This window comes from Python bivittatus, unplaced genomic scaffold, assembly GCF_059951505.1.
Source record: "Python bivittatus isolate LINGU-HERP-01145 unplaced genomic scaffold, Pbiv_v1 ctg000690_np1212, whole genome shotgun sequence".
Lineage (NCBI taxonomy): Eukaryota > Metazoa > Chordata > Lepidosauria > Squamata > Pythonidae > Python > Python bivittatus.
The window spans coordinates 6,912,923-6,934,423 of record NW_028277096.1 but is presented as its reverse complement, the minus strand read 5'-3'; the positions used below and the strand labels follow the sequence as shown (position 1 = coordinate 6,934,423).

The following is a 21,501-nucleotide window of genomic DNA, read 5'->3' as shown; positions in this document are numbered from 1 at the left end:
ATAAGGATCCAGTAAAAGATCAAATATATGAAGGAAGAGAGAAAGGGTCAAGAGAAAGGGAAAGACTGAAAAAGTCACAACTGATGAGAAGTTTAAAGCAGGGTTCCTCAACCTTGGCAACTTGAAGATGTGTGGACTTCAACTCCCAGAATGGCTGGCTGGGGAATTCTGGGAGTTGTAGTCCACACATCTTCAAGTCGCCAATGTTGAGGAACCCTGCTTTAAAGACTATATGATTGTATGGACATGGTGGAAACAAGGATAGTTTGCAAGGACAAAAAAATATGAGGAGGTATAGTGAATAATGTTAGTGTAAACTAGATTTTCTTTCCTTTTATCTCTTGCCTATCATTTGTCTTCCTCGTAACTTCTCACTTTTTACAATTGTGTTTTATGTCATGTTGCTTAGTCTAAAAGCTAATAGCTTGATGGGTATGTATAAATATGCCTGGACTTATTCATTTACTTCTGCAAAGGCCCAAGTTCCTTTTCCCTTTAGGACTGAAAAATTGCTCTTCAGATTTTTAATGAAATCAAGATCAAACCTGAAAAAAAACCACACACTTATACTTGGATCTAAAATGTTTTTCAGCTGGGGGCAATCCAAACACTGAAGCCCATCCCTAGAGAGCTAGCCTTGGCTCCTATTTGCTGAAGATGAGTTGAGTTCCCAACCATCTACCTCCCTAGCCCACCCCCCACAGTCCCAAAACTCACACTGGATGTACCAAGCTCTCCAAATGGCATTGTTGAGGCGGATCTTGTCCCGACAAAGCAACTGTAACCCTTTGAAATTCTTCCATTTGGGGGATACCAACTTCCCACTGAAATGTCAAGGAAAAAGACATGGATTTAAAGAGGGGGGGATGCAAAAGAGGAACAGACAGACCCCAGTTCCTTTTCTTGGCCAAGTTCATAAGTCTTTGAATTGATCCAATATCATTTTAACAAGCCAGGGCTAATGGAACTGCGGTTATATTTATCAGCAGTCATTTACCAGAACAACTAAATTGAGCAGTCATGATCAGAGGCTATATTCCTTTTTTAAATGCTGTTGTCTTCATGCCTTGTTTATGGGCTTCCTAGAGGCGTTTGGCTGATTGCTGCTGGAGACAACTAGACCTGATGAATACTTGGTCTGATCAAACAAAGCATTCCTTATGCCTCAGAAGTCTACTGTTGGGTATCAGCTGCAGATCCTAAATCAGAATTTCCCAGTCCAGAAGCAGTCTACCTTTCAGCTGTGGACGCTGAAGACAAACAGCAATAGAATGGTACTATTATGTGTGCATCCTACAGACATTTAGTTGGAAGCCAGATGTTGAATTAGTGGATCTTTGATTCTTAGAAGGCCTCTCTGTCCAGCACAATTGTTTGTAAATGAACCATTATAATCTTGCAAGGTAGGTCATTATTATGGCCAAGTGGCAAATGGCTCATTATCACTTCTACTACAACATGAGACTGAAATATTGTCCTGCTGCCTCAATGTGTTGCTATAATAACAGAGTGATGCATGTGAAATGCTTTTAAAGCATTAGATTGTTATGAGAAGTAGAGTTTATGGAGCTCCACATAGAGTTCCCTGTTCTAGATATGTCACTGCCTTCTAAAGAGAGATGGTTCGTAGTTTGTTTTTGGGAGCTGCTGTGTTAGCATAAAACTTCAAGGACCTTCCCAAGGGTCCCTCACTAGAAATGAGTGAAAGCATGAGGATGTATCCTTTTTCTTGTACATGTGCACATATGGCCACCAAAGTGCTCTGCTCTGTCCAGACTGCCATTGCACACACATTCCAATACCTTATCTTTATAATTTATTTTAGGGCACCTTGTTTCAGTTACAGTGAATAAAGAAATGGGCAGCTTCTGAAAGGTGAGCAGAACCTTCAGAAACATGTCATGGCAGTATTGAGACAGGTCCACCCTTTTTTTGCTTTTCTGAAATGTTGGTAGGTATACAGCAGATGTTGGGATCTGAACCCAGGTACTTTCAGAGGCAAGGCCTGACCCTCTATTCATGGGCTTGTTTTATCTAAGTGGTTGAGTTCACTCTGTATACTGAACTAGATTGAAGTCCAGTTGTGTAGTTTCTGGTTGGGTAGTACCTGGCTGACGCTGTCCAGGCTTGTCTGAGACCACCGGGAAAGTGGTGTAAGCTAGACTGGAAAATTGGAAAACGCTCCTGGAAGAAGACAATTGAAAACTGCATGGTTGCATCCATGTAGTCCCTAGGAGTCAAGTTCGATCTGAAGGCAGCTTTGCTTTTTAATTTCTGATTCAGCATGTTGTACAGATCTAGCAATTTCTCAGCATCTTCTGTGAATATTAAACTATACTGTGGTTTATTTATTTGATCACAAATTTACTTGGGATATTATTTACTTGGGTGTGGTATGTTTAGGGTTTATTATACTATGTGAATCCATCTGAGGAGTCTCAAAGCACATTTTTTAAAAAAGCACATGTGGTCTAAGGGAGGACTAATCCAAGCAAGAGTAAAATCATATTGTACCAATTATTCCCTCACTGTATCCAAGTTTCCAGGAACAGTCAGCCGGCTGTTTACTCAGTGTGCAAAGCTGAGCACATTTTCGCTAATCTGTGTGCAGAGGCCCATGCTTAAAGCCAGCCCTCCTCATCTCCTGGATGGGAAAGCAAGCAAACACCAGCTGGGATGGAAAACCCTGTAAAATAGCAGCCAAATGTTGAAGAAGGTAGTGTTATGGAGGAAACTGCACAATGGACGCCAATGCTGAATTATAAAACAGAGATTCAACACAGTTCAGGGCGTTGTGTAATCTTTCCTCCATCTAGTGCCTTCCAGTGACATTAGACTACAAATCCTATCATGTTTAGATATCACAGATTGATACAGTAGACAGAATAGGGTATGCAACCTGTTACCCCATTACTCCATTGTTTTAGATTGCAGTACCCACAATTGATTCCTTGCCCTTAGTTCAGTTACTCCCTGCCAGTATGTGACAACAATTATCATCAGGAGAGCATCAAGACATCTATCTACCCTCCAGGGGAGATGGGTGGCATACAAATTTAATAAAATAATAAAATAAAATAAAATCAATAAGACAAAGTTTTATGCAGACAAGTGGATCCTTAGCTAAATTTTGGAATCAGGGAAAGATTAAAATTGGAGACAGGGGATCTGATCTACACAAAGATCAGAAAGGCAAAAGTCAGAAAGTCAAATGGAAATTGTAGTCCTATACATTGGAAAAGTACCACTTTGGAAAAAGTTGCTCCAACCCATGTCTTAGGACTTGTCTTGCAGGTCATCTTTTCCCCCCTCCAAAACAAGTCTGGATATCATGTCTCTAAATAGCCTTCAGTAACTTTTTCTGCTTTCTTCCTTCCAAAAGGTGAAAGGGGTAGAAGAAACATGTTAAGCTAGGGATTCATTCATTGGATTCACATGTTAAATCCTAAAACTGGGTTAAATAAAGTTACTGTGTCCCCATAATATATTAAAGATAAATAAACTATATTGACTATTCATGCAATAGGCTTAGTCAAGTTATTGAATTGAACCATAATGTAACCAAACAGGCTATTTTTAATACTGTATACTAAACCATTTTACACACACACACACACACACACACACAGAGAGAGAGAGAGAGAGAGAGAGAGAGAGAGCAAACGTCCTCTAAGATTAAAATTAACTGATCAGTCAATCATCCCTGATCAAAGAGGGTTTATAGATTTATTATAGTGCCCCACATCTGCAAACCCTACTTTTCTTAGGAGCAATGGAGCAAAGAAACAAACAAACCTAACGTTAGCCAAAGGCCCCCCCCCCATTCTTTCATCTTGAGCTCTGTAAGGAAAAAAACCCCACACACTTCTCCATCTAATTGCATCTCACTCATACTCCTGGCAATTTGCAAGACAGTGATAGCATCACTTTAATGGGCATCCATTATGTCAGCCTACAGCAGTGGGAGTGAACAGAAGGAGGACCACAGTCATCTTTTTGTCAAATGTCTCCATTCTCCAGCCTTCATCTGGCAGCAGCCATGATTACATCAGCTGCCAAAGAACATTAGATAGCTGCCAAAGGACCACAATGCCAGCAGAAAGAGGGAAGTATTGTTTATTTTGCCATCATTTCCTAATCTCCTAAATACATGTAACCGAGGATTGCAGAATCACCAGCTAGGTCTCCACAAAATGTCTACAGCAGGGCTAAGCAAGTCCTTTTTTTTTTTTTTTTTCTGTTGATGGCCACATTCTTCAAGGGCCAGATATGGTGGGTGGGGCTAAAGCAAGCAGTGGTGGGACCTGATTTCTTGCAGAACTGTAGAATCACAGAATGGAAGAGTTGGAAGGGACCTTGGTGATCATCAAGGTCATGCAACTTCAATGCAAGAATCCACTACTACATCATCCCTACAGATGGCCATCCAGCCTCTGTTCAACACCTACAGTGAAAAAGAGTCCACTAATTTCTGAGGCAGACTAGTGCATTGTTGAAGACCTCTGTTAGGAAAGTTTTCCCAATATCCAACAAAATCTACTTTCTTTTGGCTGAAATGAGGCTGAGGGCAATCTAAAATTTGTCTAAGGCAGTATGCAGACCTAGGACTAGAAACTGAGTTTGCATATTTGGTGTGGGGGATCAAGGTCACATAGACCATGTTTGCACAACATGCTTAAGTAGGTCAGTTAAAGACCTAGGAGCTGCTTTCATATAATTTCTAACTCAAGTGTTATCTTGTCATTTTTTTTACCGTGTTGTGGAAACGCAGCCTGTTTTGGTTAATTTATGTTCCAATATATTATGCAAATCCAGAAAATGAGTTATTTCAGTAACCAGGTCAAGCATGATGTGTGAATACAACCATCCAGTCTTCTGCGAAGGGCAAGAGCTGTGCTCAGCTGTGGATGTGGCCAGAAGAAAAAAGGGAAGATCTCAAACCTGGATTATTCTAACTGCTTTAGCTGGGACTGCTCTTGAAGGCCACCTGGAAATTTCAGCTGATGTAGTACGCAGCTACCCATTATTGACTCATTACACTGCTGTAGGGCTGCGCTGTCTACCATTTTGTTTCCAAGTACAATTCAGGTGCTGGTTATAAAGCCCTGTATCACGTGGGACCTGGGTATCTTTGAGAGCACCTATTTCAGATAGAATATACCCATCCAAAATGTGCCAATAGAAGGTGCCTTCTGAGTGTCCCCATTTTGCAGGAAAAGGCTCACAAGCAGGCATTCTCTATGGGGCTCCCTATCTATCTATCTATCTATCTATCTATCTATCTATCTATCTATCTATCTATCTATCTATCTATCACATTTATATAGCCACCCATCTCACACAAAGTGACTCTGGGTGGTGTTTTATGTAACCACTTGTCCTCCAAGAGTGGCCCCTGTGCCCTTCTCTCATGATTTTCTGAAAGTTTGTAAAGGCTATTTTATAAGATCTTCAGGAACTAGATGGTTTAATATTGTTGCCCTGACCAAGATGCAGTTCAAGGAATGTTCTACTGTATTCTTGTATATTATTCTTGTTATTCTTTTATTGTCATGTTGTTGATATTGCTGGCTTAGAGTTGATTAGATTGAAGTAGCATAAAGGTCATCATAAAATAAAAATAAAATCTATCAACTGAATTTTATTTCTGAAATTTAACAATATAACATTTACTATAACTTTTAGAATACTATCCTGTCAATTTTTTCCTCCCATAACTTTAACTCTAAACCATATAGCAGTTTACCACCAATATTTGAGAAAGAGATGGGAGGGTGGGTTGGGAGCCATAGCACAGCCTCAGAGGGTTGCACATAATCTGCAGATTGTCCCTCCAACAATGAGTTGCTGACCACTGAATCTGAAGTTTTCACCAACTGACCATGGAGAAAACATCTGGAATGCCTGACCTGTAATTGCATTTTATAATTTTGAAAGCTACGTTATGCGGGCAGCCTGCCCTGAAAGTCCTGTTTAACCACATTTGAATAAATAAAAGAAATGAGAAGAATATTGTAAGGACTGCTGAGATAAATGGGGCATTTTGAACACCCAATAAAATTGCTATATTATTATGAAAGGAGGTTGAATCCATTTTCTCTGACAGGCAAAGAACAGCCCACAAATTGCAACTGGCTCCCAGATCCAAATGCATGACCTCCCCAATATCCCAGGATAGATTGGCCAATTTTGCCATAGAGATTTGGTGGTCCTGACCTCAACTTCAAAAGTATTAATTTTAGCAAAAAAAAAAAAAAAGCTAAAATAAGAGTGGAAATGGGTGCACTAAACCTTCTCAAGGTAGAAAGCATCTGTTTCCCACCCTTAATCTCCCCACAAGCAAAAAGAAAAGGCTGAACAAAAATGGCTCCCCCTCCAGTAAGAGCAACCATTGTCTCACCAGTTACATCAGTGTTTCTCAACCTTGGGAACTTTAAGATGTGTGGACTTCAGCTCCCAGAATTCCCAGCTGGCTGGGGAATTCTGGGAGCTGAAGTCCACACATCTTAAAGTTCCCAAGGTTGAGAAACACAGAGTTACATCAATGGGCAGCCTGTAGAAGCTGAAAAAAAATGCCACTTATGGTTGAAAAGGCTCTAATGCTCACCATCTTTATTTCACACCAGTCAGGGTAAAACTGGTTGCAGGATCTCAGCTGTACTTAAGGAAATCAAGGCCCCACACCAGCAGCGTTAAGTACTGAGCCAAGCCTTCCTTCTGAGCTGTCATTGGGGAATTTGGACTCTTCGCCCCGATCCAGAACAAACACTCTCTCTGCTAGTGCCAAGTAGGTGAATGAGGCAAGGGAGCCATTTGCCAGCCACCCCACAGACCAAGGCTATTCAGTTGCCTAGGAACCAAAGGGCCCCACAGGTTGACTGATAATTCATATGATCTATTGTGCTTCTTAGTAAAATAGATTTATTCCATTTGTATCCTTTCCTCTGGCTTTTTTTTTAGGAGGAGGGGGAAGAGATAGACTCCCTGGAACACTTACTATGTTCAGAAATCACGCTAAGCCATCGTATGTTTAAATATGGGTTGAATACCACATAAATGACTGGCTTTGTACAACTTCCTAAGATATAAACCTTGTTTTTACAAGCCACAATGGCTTGATTAGCTCACCATGCTAAACCACATTATTAAACCACCCATGTTATGTTTTAGCATGTTCTGCAAACCCAGCTATTCTCTTACATGGGATAGGAAATGGAGGATGTTGTGTTGCATTCAATGCTGCAGAGGACTATAATTTTAATTTTACATGAATATGGAATTAGACCGATGTGGAACTTCCCCACACCTTATCAGTCAGCCAAACAGTCTTAGAATTCAACACCAGGAAGCTCTCACCGGTCACTTTTCCAATTGGGGCTCAATATTCCCAGAATTTGGTGCAATGGTGTACACAGGGTTCTATAGTTAATATAAAAGGGGCTTCTTAAATATTAAGAGCCTTAAATATCAGGAGCCTACATTCACCTTGGAGATCAAGGGCACATTGCTGAAATCCAGTTGAATAAAATATGTCTGGGTATATTGTATTCACTCAGCCAAAACTAAGCAAAACACACTTTACAAAACACATTACTGCTACTCTGAGTTCACACAACACAGTTAAACAGGTGGGTCACTTACAGTCTAGCAACTGCTTTGCATCACATGTAACATTTGATTAGTGTTAATCTTGGCTAGTTTGTGTGATGCATATGTGTTTTAGTGCATTGTGTGAACTCAATCTCTTTGGCTTGTTTAGGGTTCATTGTATTGTGCAAACTCAGAAAATGGATTAACTTAATGACCAGGTTAATGGTGTTGTGCAACCACAGAGCTTGGGTCAGTATAATTCAATCTGGTGCCTTTGAGAGATGTTGGGATTACAACTATTAGAATTTCCAGGCACTTTGGCTGTTGGACAACCTATTTGTATGGCACTAGATTCAGGGAGGCTATTTGGAGGAACAACTTCTTTAAGAGCTGAGCACTTAAGAGAGTTCCATAGAAATATATTCTGTCCTCCAGCCTATCTAGAAAACTGGCATGACACAGGAGTCCTGTATCAGTGTCTTCCTTCTCTCCCCTTGAAACCTAGGACCAATGTCTAACTACATCTAGCTTATTGCTCAGTTTATTCTGTAAATAAGGAAAAAGCAGTTAGCACATGTTCAGAAGACTGTGAAATCTCACTCTGGGCCAATTCCTTATTGGCAAAGTTAGCCAAACCTTTGGAAGCATGGAGAGGCGGCCAAGGATTGCAACTCAAGAGAAATAAGTGGGAAGGAGAAGTAAGGAGAAGCAATTTTCCTGCAGCACTACACTCATTGGGATGAACTATGTTGTGTTCTTCCCTAGAGAAGAAAGGGAGGGAGGGACAAAATAACTTGCCCTATAAGGCCACTCAAATCTAAATGTTAGACTATAAAATCAAAATGAAAACATTCCCAGATGACAAGCTGTCTAGATGCAGGGCTGCTGGCCCAAAGATGACGCATGAATGAGAGCTAGTGAGAGAAATCTTCCTTCTTTCAAGCATGCATCAGCTTCTTGTTCCTTGAATCAAGGCTTCTCTGCCCTACAGTCAGAGTTGGACAGAAAGCCACCTTAACCTTGCATATGTGCTGGTTCTAAAACTCCTAAAGAAAAAAACAAAGGGTACTTTTGCTGATGTAAGATTGTTCGATCCAGAGCAAATCCACTGATATGAATGGAAGTATATCCATCATTCTCTAGAACCTGGACTAATCCTGAACAAATAGGGACAGATGAAAAAATTATAGGAAAACCTATTACTTTCTCCATGATCCTTTGCCAGGATAACAAGGGGAGACTGATTACAATACAAGGGTAAAAAGAACAACACCCTATTAATGGTTTATGTAGTGCTTATTGTCCCCACAAATTTAAAGACCTATTTCAAGGAAACAGATTTTAATAAACAGAACGGTGATAAACAAGATTTCACAACCTGAAGGAATGGGAAAAGCAGCCCAAGGCAAGTGGGAGTTCCTAAATGTATAATTACAATTTCATTTTAAAAAACCAAGCAAACAAAAAGAATATGCTCTACCAGAAAACTGTCAAAAGCACAAGTGAAGGAGCAGGATTGAATTCAAGGTGGACAGAAATATGGTCAGGAAATATTTATTTAATTCAATTCTCCAGAGTCAGATGAATTGCATACTGGGGCTTCGAAAGGACCCACTAATAATTTGGCTGAACCTTTATATACCATTTTTTGAGTATTCCTATAAAACAGGATTGGGCAAGTAGTGTCCCCATCTTCAAAAGGGGAAAAAAGAAGACCAGAGAAATACCAACCAGTCAGCCTGACACAGATATCTGAGCAGATTCTCAGACAAATTATAAAGAGATTGACCTGTAAGCACTGAGGAAAAATCTCGCCAAGCTAACCTTATCTCATATTTTCGTTGGGCAATTTTCTTAGTAAATTGTGAGAATGCTATAGCTATGTAACAAGATATCTTATAAGATACCCTGACTTCACAAAAGCATCTGACAAAGGATTCCATTACATTCTGATTAGCAAGCGACTTAAGCATGAATGGCATGGCAATTAGATGGACACATAGCTAGCTCAAAACATGTATTCAAACAATGCTCATCAAGACAGACAAGTGCAAAATTATTTATTTAGAAATAAAATACACAAGGATCGATGGGGAATACTTGTGTGAAAAGGATCTTAGCATAATACTCCAATAATACAAATGGAGTATAATCTGACAGTGTAACATGGCTGCAGCAAAAGTAGACTGGAATCCATTTGCATCCACAGGAGTACTCTTTCCAAATTATGGAAAAGAATAGGTTCCTTTTATTCTGCATTTGTCGGATCCTACTTTAAGTCTTGTGTCCAGTTATGGGCGCAAGGATTTAGACCAGTTTTTTTCAAACACTGCTGGCTGGGGAATTCTGGGAGTTGAAGTCCACACATCTTAAAGTTGCCAAGTTTGAAAAACACTGATTTAGACAAACTGGGACGGGTTCAGGTAAGGGCATCAGGGATAATTAGGAAGCTAGACATTAAATCCCATGAAGGGAGGTTGAAAGAATTGGAAACATTCAGCTTTGTGAAAACTGAATGGGAATATAATGAAATGTTCCTAACATCTGAAAGAATGTCATACATCAGAAAGTCAAGATTTTTCCCTGTCACCCCAGAATGCAAGATGTGGATGACAGATTCAAATTTTAGGAAGTAAGATTCTAACTGAATGCTAAAAAAAATCCCAACAGTAAGAATCGTTTGACAATGGAACCAAATACCAGAGAGATATCAAAAAGAGGCTTGGACAGTCATCTATCAGCAGCGCTTTCATCCGGATTCCTGCACTGAGCAGGAGTGATCCAATTACTGTACCTCAAAAGTCCTTTCCAACTCTATGATTCTAAGTAGCTGGAAAGGGAAGGCTTAAGCAATGTACCTCAGTTACAAGACTTCAGGCATTCACACGCTTATGCTAGTAGAGAATTATGAGTGCACGGAGAGAAGATCAGCCTGGGCCCAGCCCAAGATTCAGCTATCGGTAAATCCCAGCTTCTGTTCATTCTATCTCTTACAGTAACAGCTATATGTTTGAAAACATGGACAGCACTTTCTAAAACCTCAAAGCTGGTATAGGGAGATTTCTGCTACTGTAGTCAAGAGCAGGATTAGTGCCTTCTCCAAGGGTAGGAAACTGACAATTAAGAATAAATTGCAGGACTGAGGAACAGAGCATTGAGGAAATTATGTAAACAGGCCAAATATCATAATTCGTTTACATTACAGGACTTGCTTCTTCTTGGCACAAAGTTTCAAAACTGCCCAGGATGTCATCCAGCAAACATCATAATGGCGTTGCCATTTTTTTGCAACAAACCCCTGGGAATACTTTCAAAATAAGAATGTCTCGACCTTGCCATCAAACAAAGGGTTGCAGGAAGAAACATGACACAGAAGAATAAGCAAATGGAAGAAAAGGATGGGGAAGAGGAAATGCACTGATAAAGGAACGGATTTAATTGCAAAGGTATCTGTGCCTAACCACAATGAAAGAACAGCATGCATGCAGTGATGTCATTAATGGAAATCCCACCCTTCTGTACTTGTATCTCAGTGTCACACACATGTACATAAATCACAGGATTTGCATCGTGATGAGACATGTTTTGTCATCCCCCCTCCCCTATTTCTTCTGGTTTGGAAGTTTTTCTGCCTAATATGCAGGCCTTCACTGTAATGTCAGCCTTGTGAGGTAGTCCAGACAAGAAGCACACCCAGGAGTACTAGCTCTATCTTTATTGTAAGGTTACATTAACATAATCTTGCAAGTCTGAAAGTACCCTTCCCTTCCTTCACTTTTACTCTCCCAAAAATTAGGGAGGGTCCCTTCTGAGACGCTTTCGCCAGTCTTCCTCCTTCGGACTCAAATTTTGTTTATTAGAATGTTGTCCAGGCTGCGGCTCTTCCTCCTGTCTCCCAAGGTCATTCCCACATAGCATTACATGAGGTTATTCTGGTTTAGGGAAAGTTACCACACACTTCCTCAAAGAGTTTAATGGAACTCTCCTCCATTAAAATGAATTATTTAAAAAAGTATATTAGATTTCTATCTTTCTTTTCTTTCAGGAGTTTAAAGCCAGGCACACCATATTTTTCCATTTTCTTCTCCGCAACAACAATCCTGTCAGATTGGTCAGGGTTGGGGTAGAAGGACTTATCCAAGATCACTGGGCCAACTTCCATGACTGAGTGTAGATCTGAACCTAGATCTCCCCAGAATTAGTCCCCAGTCCTAACCACTCTACCATATTGGCCTTTGCCTCAATGAAAAAGCCCTGCTTCTTAGGCTTAGCTCTGGCTTCCTGATGCCAATGACTAATTAGTGCTATCCTGTTGGATAAGAATTAGATATGATTATCCAGCCCTCCATTCTGTTCCTCTAGGACAGTGTTTTTCAACCTTGGCAATTTTAAGATATGTGGACTTCAACTCCTAGAATTCCCCAGCCAGCAAGTTGAAGTCACATACACTATCTTGAAGTTGCCAAGGTTGAGAAACACTGCTCTAGGAAGATCATAAGCATGTCAGGAAGCAAAACTGATCATATGTCTCCACTTTCTAATGACCCTTAGAAAAGTGTCACTTCTCATCATGGAAGCTCCATTCTGCTTTCACAGCTGCTAGTAAATGTATTCTCAAGCACTCAGTCTACAAGGAACATAGCCATCACAACTTCTTATGGAAATGAATGCCATAAGCTAGGGAAGGACCGCCTTTTATCGAATGGGGTTCACATACTCTGGGAGTGGGAGATAATCTATTAGGGCCACAGGACAATGGTGACTGAAGTAAGAGGTGGGTGGAGTGAAATCCAAAAGTGGGCATGACTTTCAATTCTCTCTTTCTGACAACCTCTTTTTCCTATGCTCTTTTCTCTCTCACACTCATGTCAAACAACATGACAAACCCAGATTAGCAAAACACAGTACTGTGTCCACATAATATGCTGGATTCAAATACGCCATATCAGAGATGTTAGAAAGAAAGGTGAACTACAAATTACCTAATGCCATTTTACCCTTGTCTGGCATGTTGTGGGAACCCAACTTTTCTCTTTCTAATATCCTCTTCTCTCTCCCCCTATGATAAGACTATAAGGGAAAGGACAGAACTACAACTCCCAATAGCCCCAGGCAGCATAACCAAGGAAAGATGGGAGTTGTACTTCAGGAACTTGGGAAGGCACAAGTTCTTATCCTCATCAGAGTTTAGAATTCATCATTTGCAAAGAGCTTCTAAAATTAATATAAAGGCTGCATAAAGTTACTCCAAGGCCACCTTCACTATGTATACGCTTGCATTTATTTATTTATCGTATTTATATAGCTGCCCAGCTCACAAAAACATAACTCTGGGCAGTGTACAACGTAGCAACTCCCTAAAAAGGGGAGGTTCGGTACTTATGAAAATTGTCCAGTATGGCAGGATCCAGTGATGGCTTCTTGAGGAAGGGACAAACCAATGCCTCCTTAAGGGGGGGGGGTGGAACAACCCCCTCTCTCAAGGAAGAATTAACCACCGCTAGGATCCAACCACACGACACCCACCAGGCCACCTATTTGAAGAGTACATCCTCTGCCCAGTCAGTTTAACCAGCTGATCCCAAGTTCCATAGTATGAATGGAGAGTGAGTCATCTTCTCCATATTCATTCTTGTCATACCCTTTCTTTAAAGGGTGGGTGGGTGCAGTGGAGAGCACCGTGTATATCAAAGCAGAAAGAGTTGTGCCTAGGCAGCAGTGAGATTACTGGTATGTGTATGCGGGGGTGGGGGGGTGTCCTCACAGTGTTTCTATGTCCGAATTTGCCTGTGCTGGGGCCGCCCCACTGATCAAGGTAAACAAGATTTGAGAACAGCATGTCCAGAAGTCAACAGCCTCTGGAAGCAGAGAGAATGGCATCATCTTTGCTGCAATACCCCAGCAACTAAGGCTGTCCCAGCTGCCAGTGGGTTGGTGAGAATGGTCTGCTACAAAATAAATGCTACTTTTCTGACCTTCTTGATACAAGCAGACTTTTGATCTAGTCAGGTTGAACAGCAACATTCAAGGCCATAATTTTTGGGCAAGAGAATGATGCTGTCTCTTTCAGAGAAAGAGGGATAAGGATCACAAATTGACCTAAACCAAACCAGAATTGGTTGGCAACACCACACACTAAGCCGTGGTCTATAAATTGCAATGGCTAGTTCCACAAAATAACTAACTGTAACAAATTCTTAATAAGCCTTAGCACAATGTACAGTATGAATCCAAATGAGAGGGCAAGAGAGGGCAAGCACAAAGAATGATCAGGGGGCTCGAACTTCTACCCTAGAGGAAAAGGATAGGGCATTTGGAGTGCTTTCACCTGGAAAAAAAGAAGACTGAAGGGGAACCTGATTGAAGGGTATGGCATAGATAAAGCGTATTTCCCCCCCCCCCCTCTTTTCAGACACTGGAAGCAGAAGTCATCCAATGAAGCTGGCTGGAAGGAGAATTAGAACAAACGCAGCACACAATTAATCTGTGGAATTCATTATGGTTCAGATGTGGTGATGGCCATTAACCTGGATGGCTTTAAAAGAGGACTGGATAAATTCATCTGCCAAGGGCTATCTATCTTGAAGACCCAGTGTTGCCAGTACAAGGGAACAATGGCACGAGAGAGATATGCCTGTCCCTTGCTTGCAAATGCTTCAGAGGCATCTGGTTGGCCATTGAGAAACAAATGCTCTGCGGTTTTCTTTTCATCCTTTCTTGGGTTAAAAAAAGGTGGAAGATCTTGTGGGGGAAAAAAAGAGCCAGTTTGATCTAGTGGTGAAGGCACCAGGCTAGAAAAGAGGAGATGGTGAGTTCTAGTCCCGCCTCAGGCATGAAAGCCAGCAGGGTGACTTTGGGCCAGTCACCCTCTCTCAGCCCAGCTCACCTCCCAGGGTTGTTGTTGTGGGGAAAACAGGAGGAAGAAGGAGTATTAGGTCTGTTCACTGCCTTGAGTTATTTATAAAAATAATAAAGGCGGGATAAAAAAATCTAAAAAAAATAACACTGGAGGGATTCAAATGAATAACTACGTCTGGACTCTCATTAAAATGCCATGGAGGACGCAGGGTGATTTCACCACGAAAGTTCTATGGGAAAGAGCTGAAACTAGATTAAAAGAAAGGGTTGCATATAATTTATTTCCCTCTGATCAAAAGATTTCAGTGGCGATAGAAAAAAAATGTCAAAAGTCCTTTTGCCAAAGACAGAAGCAGGTCCCCACAAGTTTCCATCAGTAACAAGACTTTATCCTTTTCCTTCTTCCCTGGGACTGAGAGAAAAGGCTACCTTTCACACTTGAACCAGACTTTGTAACCACTGACTATCAGTTCACACAACAGACTAAATCAACATCGGGCAAAATAGCTTAGTTTATTTGAGATCCCAACCAACTCTATCTTCCTTAATAAAAGGTAGTATTTGACCAATCATACCCAGGGTTGGAAGATAAGCAGGTTTAAACCCAATGAGCACATGGAGGGAGACTTCCAAGAAACAAGGGATATAGGCCAGGCAGGGAAGTAAAAAAAAGCAAAATATCTCAGAAGGTGACAATAGCAGACTTCACCTTTTATTTTACCAATTTTGTGTGGATTTTAATTTGTGATTTTGTTATAGTGTGTTTAAATGTTAATGTAAACTGCCCTAAGCTATTTAGGAAGGGCAGCAGAGATGATGATTATGATGTTTAAACCATGGCTTAACACAATGGGTAAAATCAGTAATTAAAAAGCAGCAAGGGAAATTCCCCCTTCTTACATGAGCCACCACAATGTCCTGTGGCATGGAGTTCCAAAGTAAATTATGCTCTGAGCAAAGCTGTTATTAGCCAGATGCAGCTGACAGAGCAGCACTGGAGAAAATGCATTGATCTGGGTTCTGGATTCTGGAGCAAATAAGGAGTTCTAGAGACTGAACCAACGCTTTCCCAACCTGGGAGGGGGCTTTTCGGCAGACAGGTTTCTAAAATTTTGGGGACGGGAGTGATAATCTGGAGTCAAATTTTCACTGAAGCTCATTAAATCTTGTACCCCAACAGCTTTACAATCTGCAGTTTTGCAAGACTGCAATTGTGCAGTCACAGGATGAATTTCAGGACGCATCATTACCGACAGCCTAACTTTTCTGCTAGCTGAGAGACTGCAACTCAAGGAATTATAAAGAAACTGAACTTCAGCTCAAAAAGAAAGAAGTCAGTGAAAAATCAGAGTAGGTTGGCAGAAGAAATGCACAAGGGTCATTTTTTTTTTTCCACCGTGAGATGCCAGGTAATTCAGTTATCTCTGACCCTCTCAGCCACCAGGACCTCCATTCTGGAATTAATCCAGTCCTGTCTCTCTTACATTGAATCCCTTGTGCTGCCTTCCCCGACTGTTCCCCTCCTGGATGAAAAGGGCGCCTGCACCTAAACAGAACCTCCAGGTTTCCTGAGAAAAGACACCCCGTGGCCAGACTGCAGATACCTGCCATATTTCAAAACCAACTGGCAAACGAATTGGACATGGCTGGAGCCAGGGGGCTCTCCCAGACTCACCTGTAAGCCAGGCTCATACACTCAAACAGGCGTGTGAGAGTGGGATCAATACTTGGAGGATCAGGGACTTCTGGCTCAGCCTGGTGATGGCGCCGACGGGGCACCAAGTCGCTGTGCGGGCATGATACCATGAAGTGACCACTGTGGATCACTTGGGAGCAGGCAGGGTAACCAGAGCCAGGTTTGGTGCTGCTGAAGGCTGGGCTGTCGGAATCTGAATCAAAGTCCGAGTCGGGCCTTGACCCCATCTGCAGTTCCAGGTAAGGCCCAGATCGTCCGGGCTGAATCACAGCCATGGTGAGGGAAATGGTACTCGCTGGAGAGCTCCTTCCAGCCGAGCTGTCAAAGCCAACCCCAGGCTGTCCCTTGCGGAGGCAGCCAGTTCCACATACGTAAGTGTCCTGTGCAATGAACGCCTAACCTAAGAACAGCATGGGCAGGACCTCACCTGGCACTCACTAGGGCTGGGACTCCAGTAGCTGTCTTTATAGATCAGCCTGGTGTGGTTCTGCCTCCTGGAAAGGTGGACGCAAAGAGTTGCTGGGAAAAATTAACCCTTTGTTTGCCAGTGCTGGGTGCATTCAGAGGCAGCCACGTAAAATATCTCCAGATAAGCTGGCTAACTTTTGATCTGGTGCTTGTGCCTTTAATAGCAATCTAATCTTCTATCATTAGTGGGGCCATAATGTCGACTTCTCGGCAGTGAAAAGAAGATTTGCCTACAGAACTGATTCCTGCAGGTGAAATGGCTGTTAAAGGCCAAAGGACTCAACATGTTTTCCCCCAGTCAGTTGGCAGTTTAATCTGCGCTGGATTGGCAATTACACTTGCCTCATACTGTTGATGAGGATGGGACAGGAACACCCCTAAATTGACACATACATGCACACACACCCCCGCCCCCCCCCCCAAGCAGAGCTGCCAATGAGCTGGCAAAACAGACTTTGTTTGCATTGGCTAAGAACTGCTGGGAGCGTGTGCAAGAAAAGAGAGTTGTATGCTGTGTTTACCCAGTACTGATGCATCCCCCCAGCATTCCCAGCAAGCAAACACAGATTAAGAGACAAAAATAAGTAAAATCATAGCAACTCATGTGCAGCACAGCCTGAATCAACATAAAAAGCTATACCCCTGGACCCTAGAAAAACAGCAACAACAGCTAGCAGGGTTCTTTCCAGCCTTTGCCAAGATGGGGGAAGGCCAGATGGTATGTGGGACACTCACAGGAGAAATGTGGAACATAATCATAGAAGGACACATGGTCAGGGTAATTTTGGCTATGTTCGCACAACATGCTTCACTTGATGGCTGACTTCACCCATTTTCTGTGTTTGCACAACACAGTGGACCGTAAATCAAATGGGCTGGATTTGTACAATATGCCAAGCAACAAAAAATTAGCCTCGAGTAACACTAACCAAAGTAGCATATTGTGTGAATATCACTGCTGGGTTTGTAATCAGGTTAAGCAATTGATGAATAGATGTGGGAGTCACGGTGATCCATCTCAATGGTGTATTTTGTCAAGGACACCTAAGCTGAAAATTTAGTAGCACTATGCACACGCCCAGGTTCTCTGGGACCCTTAAACAGCTGGAAGATAAGACTGAAGTGGGGGTGGGGGTCATAAAGGGAGGATTCCTTCTAGGACACAAATAAAAAGTCAAAACCTAGAGTATAAATACACAGTCTACATCTGCCTTTGAAGCTTTTTTGCTCATTGACCTGTTTGCTCATTGAGCTGACTGAATTTGGCATGATTGTGCTCTAAGTTGAGTAGTCACTTGTCAGTGATGCTGTTTTCGCCATTGCCAAAAAGGCATTGTCTGCAATAATGGAAACAAACCTGGGATTTTATTTTGGACAATGTACAACACAACCACTTGGGGCAGCAGAAGATCTGAAGTAGTCCAACTGGCACCCTCACCGCTTGCGTAGGAGAAGGAACCACCTTCCTAGAAGAGTGGATGTAAAATAGTTCTTAATCCCTAAATATTTGCTTGGTTTTCCTCCTCTAATTCTTGCTCCGCAGCAAGCAGAAATTAAAGGGTTGTAGTTGTTCCCCAACATGGAAATGTTTTGATAAATGGGAGACCAATTGAAGCTGTATGTATACAGCTTTCAAGGTAATAATCAGCACTTTTAATTGGGCCTGGAAACATACTGATAACCCATGCAATGACTTCAGGATTGATGTTATTTTTCCTGGCAGGATACTCCTATCAATAGTCTAGCCACCACATTCTGCACCAGCTGTAACTTCTGGGTCATCTCCAAAGGCAGCTCCACAAACAGTGCATTATAGCAATCTAACCAGATGGTGATCAAAGCATGCGTTACTGACATCAGGGCATCCTGCTCCAAGTAGAGTTGTAAGCTGACGTTGAGCAAAGTACTCCTGGCCACAGCTTACACTTACTATTTTAACAGGAGCTGAGAGTCCAGGAGGACACTGAGTCACAACCACCTCCTTCATGGGGAGCCTGACCCTGTCCAGAGTAACTGTCAGGACTGGTGTTACTAGATTGCCCAGCTGTTTACTGACAAAGGGCAACTCCATCTTGGTAGTATTTAACATGAGTTCATTTCATCTCATCCACATCCTCATAGTCTCCAGGTACTGGTTCAGGACTTCTATGGGACCTCCAGTCCAGGCCAGGTGACAATGTATCAGTGGATATCATCAACATATTGATGATACCTCAGTTTGAATGGACAGATGACCTCCCCCAGCAGTTTCATGTAGATATGGGGGAGAGCACTGAGCCCTGGCAAACCCCACACTAGAGATCCCAGGAGCTCAAGCACTGCTCCCCATTATCACCAACTGGAACTACTCACTCAGATAAGAGCAGAACCACCACAAAATGATGTCCCCCAACTCTCAACCCTTGCAGATGGGCCAGAAAGATACCACAGTCCTTCATATCAAAGGACTGTGGTATCTTTCTGACCCATCTGCAAGGGCTGATGATGCCACTGTAAGGACTTATAGAACCAAGAGGGCGACCACCAAAGCAACCAAGGCCATTTTGGCCCCATGCCCAAACCCGAACCCTAACTACAGAGGATCCAGATAACTCATATCCTTATAACTTAATGAAGTGATGTCTACCACATCTGTCTCCAACAGTGACCCAACAAAACCTTTAGGACTCTTGCTGCCAGGATCCAAACTAACTGTCACCCATTGGGACTGCTCCCCTCCACTGGCACCCACAACCTCACAGAGAATGCCCCACAACTAGCAATGCCCCTTAGTCTTTGTGACAGACACACACACCCTTGCGAAACAGTCCCTTTTTCTCAACAGATTTGCCCAACCCCCTTTTCAAGCCATTAAAACAGCTGCTATCTCTTCATCTCGTGGCCACACATTCCATAATAAACTGATGGTAAGTTGAGCAACAACAACAACAAAAATCTGATTTCTTTTTCTCTGTCCTGAATCTGCTGCTGTTCCTCTTAAGAGATGTTGGGGGGGGGGGTGCAGAGGGAAACAGATGGCAAGCAGAGGCGCAAAGCAGTGCGGAGAGGAGGGAGCCGCCCTTGGGAGCAGCTGTGGGGGCGTGATTTCCAGTGAAGCTCCTTTGTCAGGAAGGTACAATGGTCTGTCACCCTGGCGAGGGCGAACGCCAGAAAGGCCTTCCCTATCAGGGCAGACGCCAGGCTCCAGAGCTATCATTACACACTACGTTGCTATGGCATCCTGTGGAAACAGGCCCCGGGTGAGGCCACGGGGTGCGTCAGCAGGATGCAAGAGGGCTGCCTTAGCGAAGACCAGGCCTAAAAATACATCCACGGCAAAATCGGATATGCCCCCTCTGTGTCTCCCAAGAAGGAGCCTGCAGGGAGCCCGGGTGGCACTGTAACAGACAAGCAACACAGATGCAGAGGAAATACACTAGAATCGCAGACTGCAAGAAGCCATTACGTTCTTGTCTGGTGTGTGGCAGGAAAGCAGGAGTTTGTAAATGAGGGTGTATGGCAGGAGTGACAAGCCAGAGGTCAATGGCCTCACAGACTCTTGTTTTGCATCCACTGACCATTCCCCCCCCCCCGTCTCAACAGATTGGGCAACATATCTCTGCAGAACAGCAACTTACTGCTTTTAAAAAAGTGAAACAGCACTTGGAGTCCTCAGTATGCGTGGCACACATATTTTCATCACTAAACCAAGCCCTGAAGCTTCAGGAGACTGACAGGGTCCCCTTTTCTCTGGTGACATTACCTTGTCACTGCCCCCTGCAGCAGCCCTCAGTGGCCATGGAAAAAAGTGTTTTTAAGATGCCTAAAACATGCCTTCATGCAATGCATGAACCCAGTCAGTCAAGTCGTGAAGTGACCCCCCCTTGCTTTGCAGCAATGGCCCAACTATGGAATCTGCTTTAGGTTCTGTTAGTTATTTTATACCTGGTACTGTATGCGTATTTAGGTTTGCAGTCTCAATCTTAGGACAGATAATTAATATAAATGCTTATTATTCTCCTGTTTCCCCTCTCTCCCTCTGCCCCCTTCTTTTGCTGTGTTGAACAGCTGACTTTAAGCACTTTGAATCGGAAACTTTTCCTTGGTAGAGCAACATCTATACAGACCACAAACTATAATAATAGTTTTCATTCCTTAAGTATTTATCTCATTTACATCCTGCCTTTGTTTAAGGAGCTGACAATAAAGTATGTGGTGGTCACCCTTCCTTTTTATCCTCACAAGAACAACCTGAAGTGAGTTGGGCTGAGAAATGTGACCAGTCCATTCACTGGCTGTGTTCATGCAACACATTTAACTGGGTCAAGTAAAGATCTAGCAGACACAACCCGCTAACCTGAGTTAATGTTAGCTTGGTTAGCATTTTGTGGCTTAGTGCAAAACCCACCGTTACAGTTCAATGTGTTGTACAACCCCCCCCCCAAATGGGTTAATTTAGTATCCGTATTAAGCGTGAACGTAACCAGTGAGTTCTGTCGAATGGGAACTTGAACCTGGGTTTCTCCAACGGGAAAGACATGGCTGACAACATTGCTGAATTTTCAGCAATTCTGGCTAGAAGAAGGGATCTGACAGAAGAATGTTTCCCCTCTCTGATCTTGACATGGTATCTCTAACATCTAAATTGTCTCCGTTCAGTCTTCTGTTCCAGCTCAGAACTGTCTTGCAATGCAAACTCTTGGCTTTAAACAATCAGCCTTTTAAAAAAAAATCTTCTTTTTCTTACTCTTTTTTATACCATCTCCATGAAGTTCTGAAGAACCTTACAATTGCAACAGCTTTATGTTAATTTGTTTGGCCCTAATAAAGTGTTACTCAGCTATGATTTTATGTTTTTCTGCTACTGAGCATTATGGTGATTATTGTTCTTTATGCCTAAAGAGTTAAGT

The 21,501-nt window shown here is 42.5% G+C and overlaps 1 protein-coding gene across 4 annotated transcripts in view; it reads right to left on the bottom strand.

Moving 5' to 3' along the window:
* MLXIPL (MLX interacting protein like) overlaps positions 1–21,501 on the bottom strand; it is a 61,978-nt gene that overhangs the window by 32,902 nt on the left and 7,575 nt on the right. Inside the window, exons 1-2 of one of the 4 annotated variants that reach the window (XM_025170341.2) lie at positions 16,124–16,744; positions 718–824 (exon numbers count right to left, since the gene is read on the bottom strand). In XM_025170341.2, the coding sequence (XP_025026109.2) occupies positions 718–824; positions 16,124–16,419 (403 nt within the window). In that variant the 5' untranslated portion in view covers positions 16,420–16,744. Of the gene's footprint in view, positions 1–717; positions 825–16,123; positions 16,745–21,501 lie in introns of those variants that run through there. The other 3 variants (XM_025170342.2, XM_007433963.4, XM_025170343.2) reach the window with 3 other exon arrangements.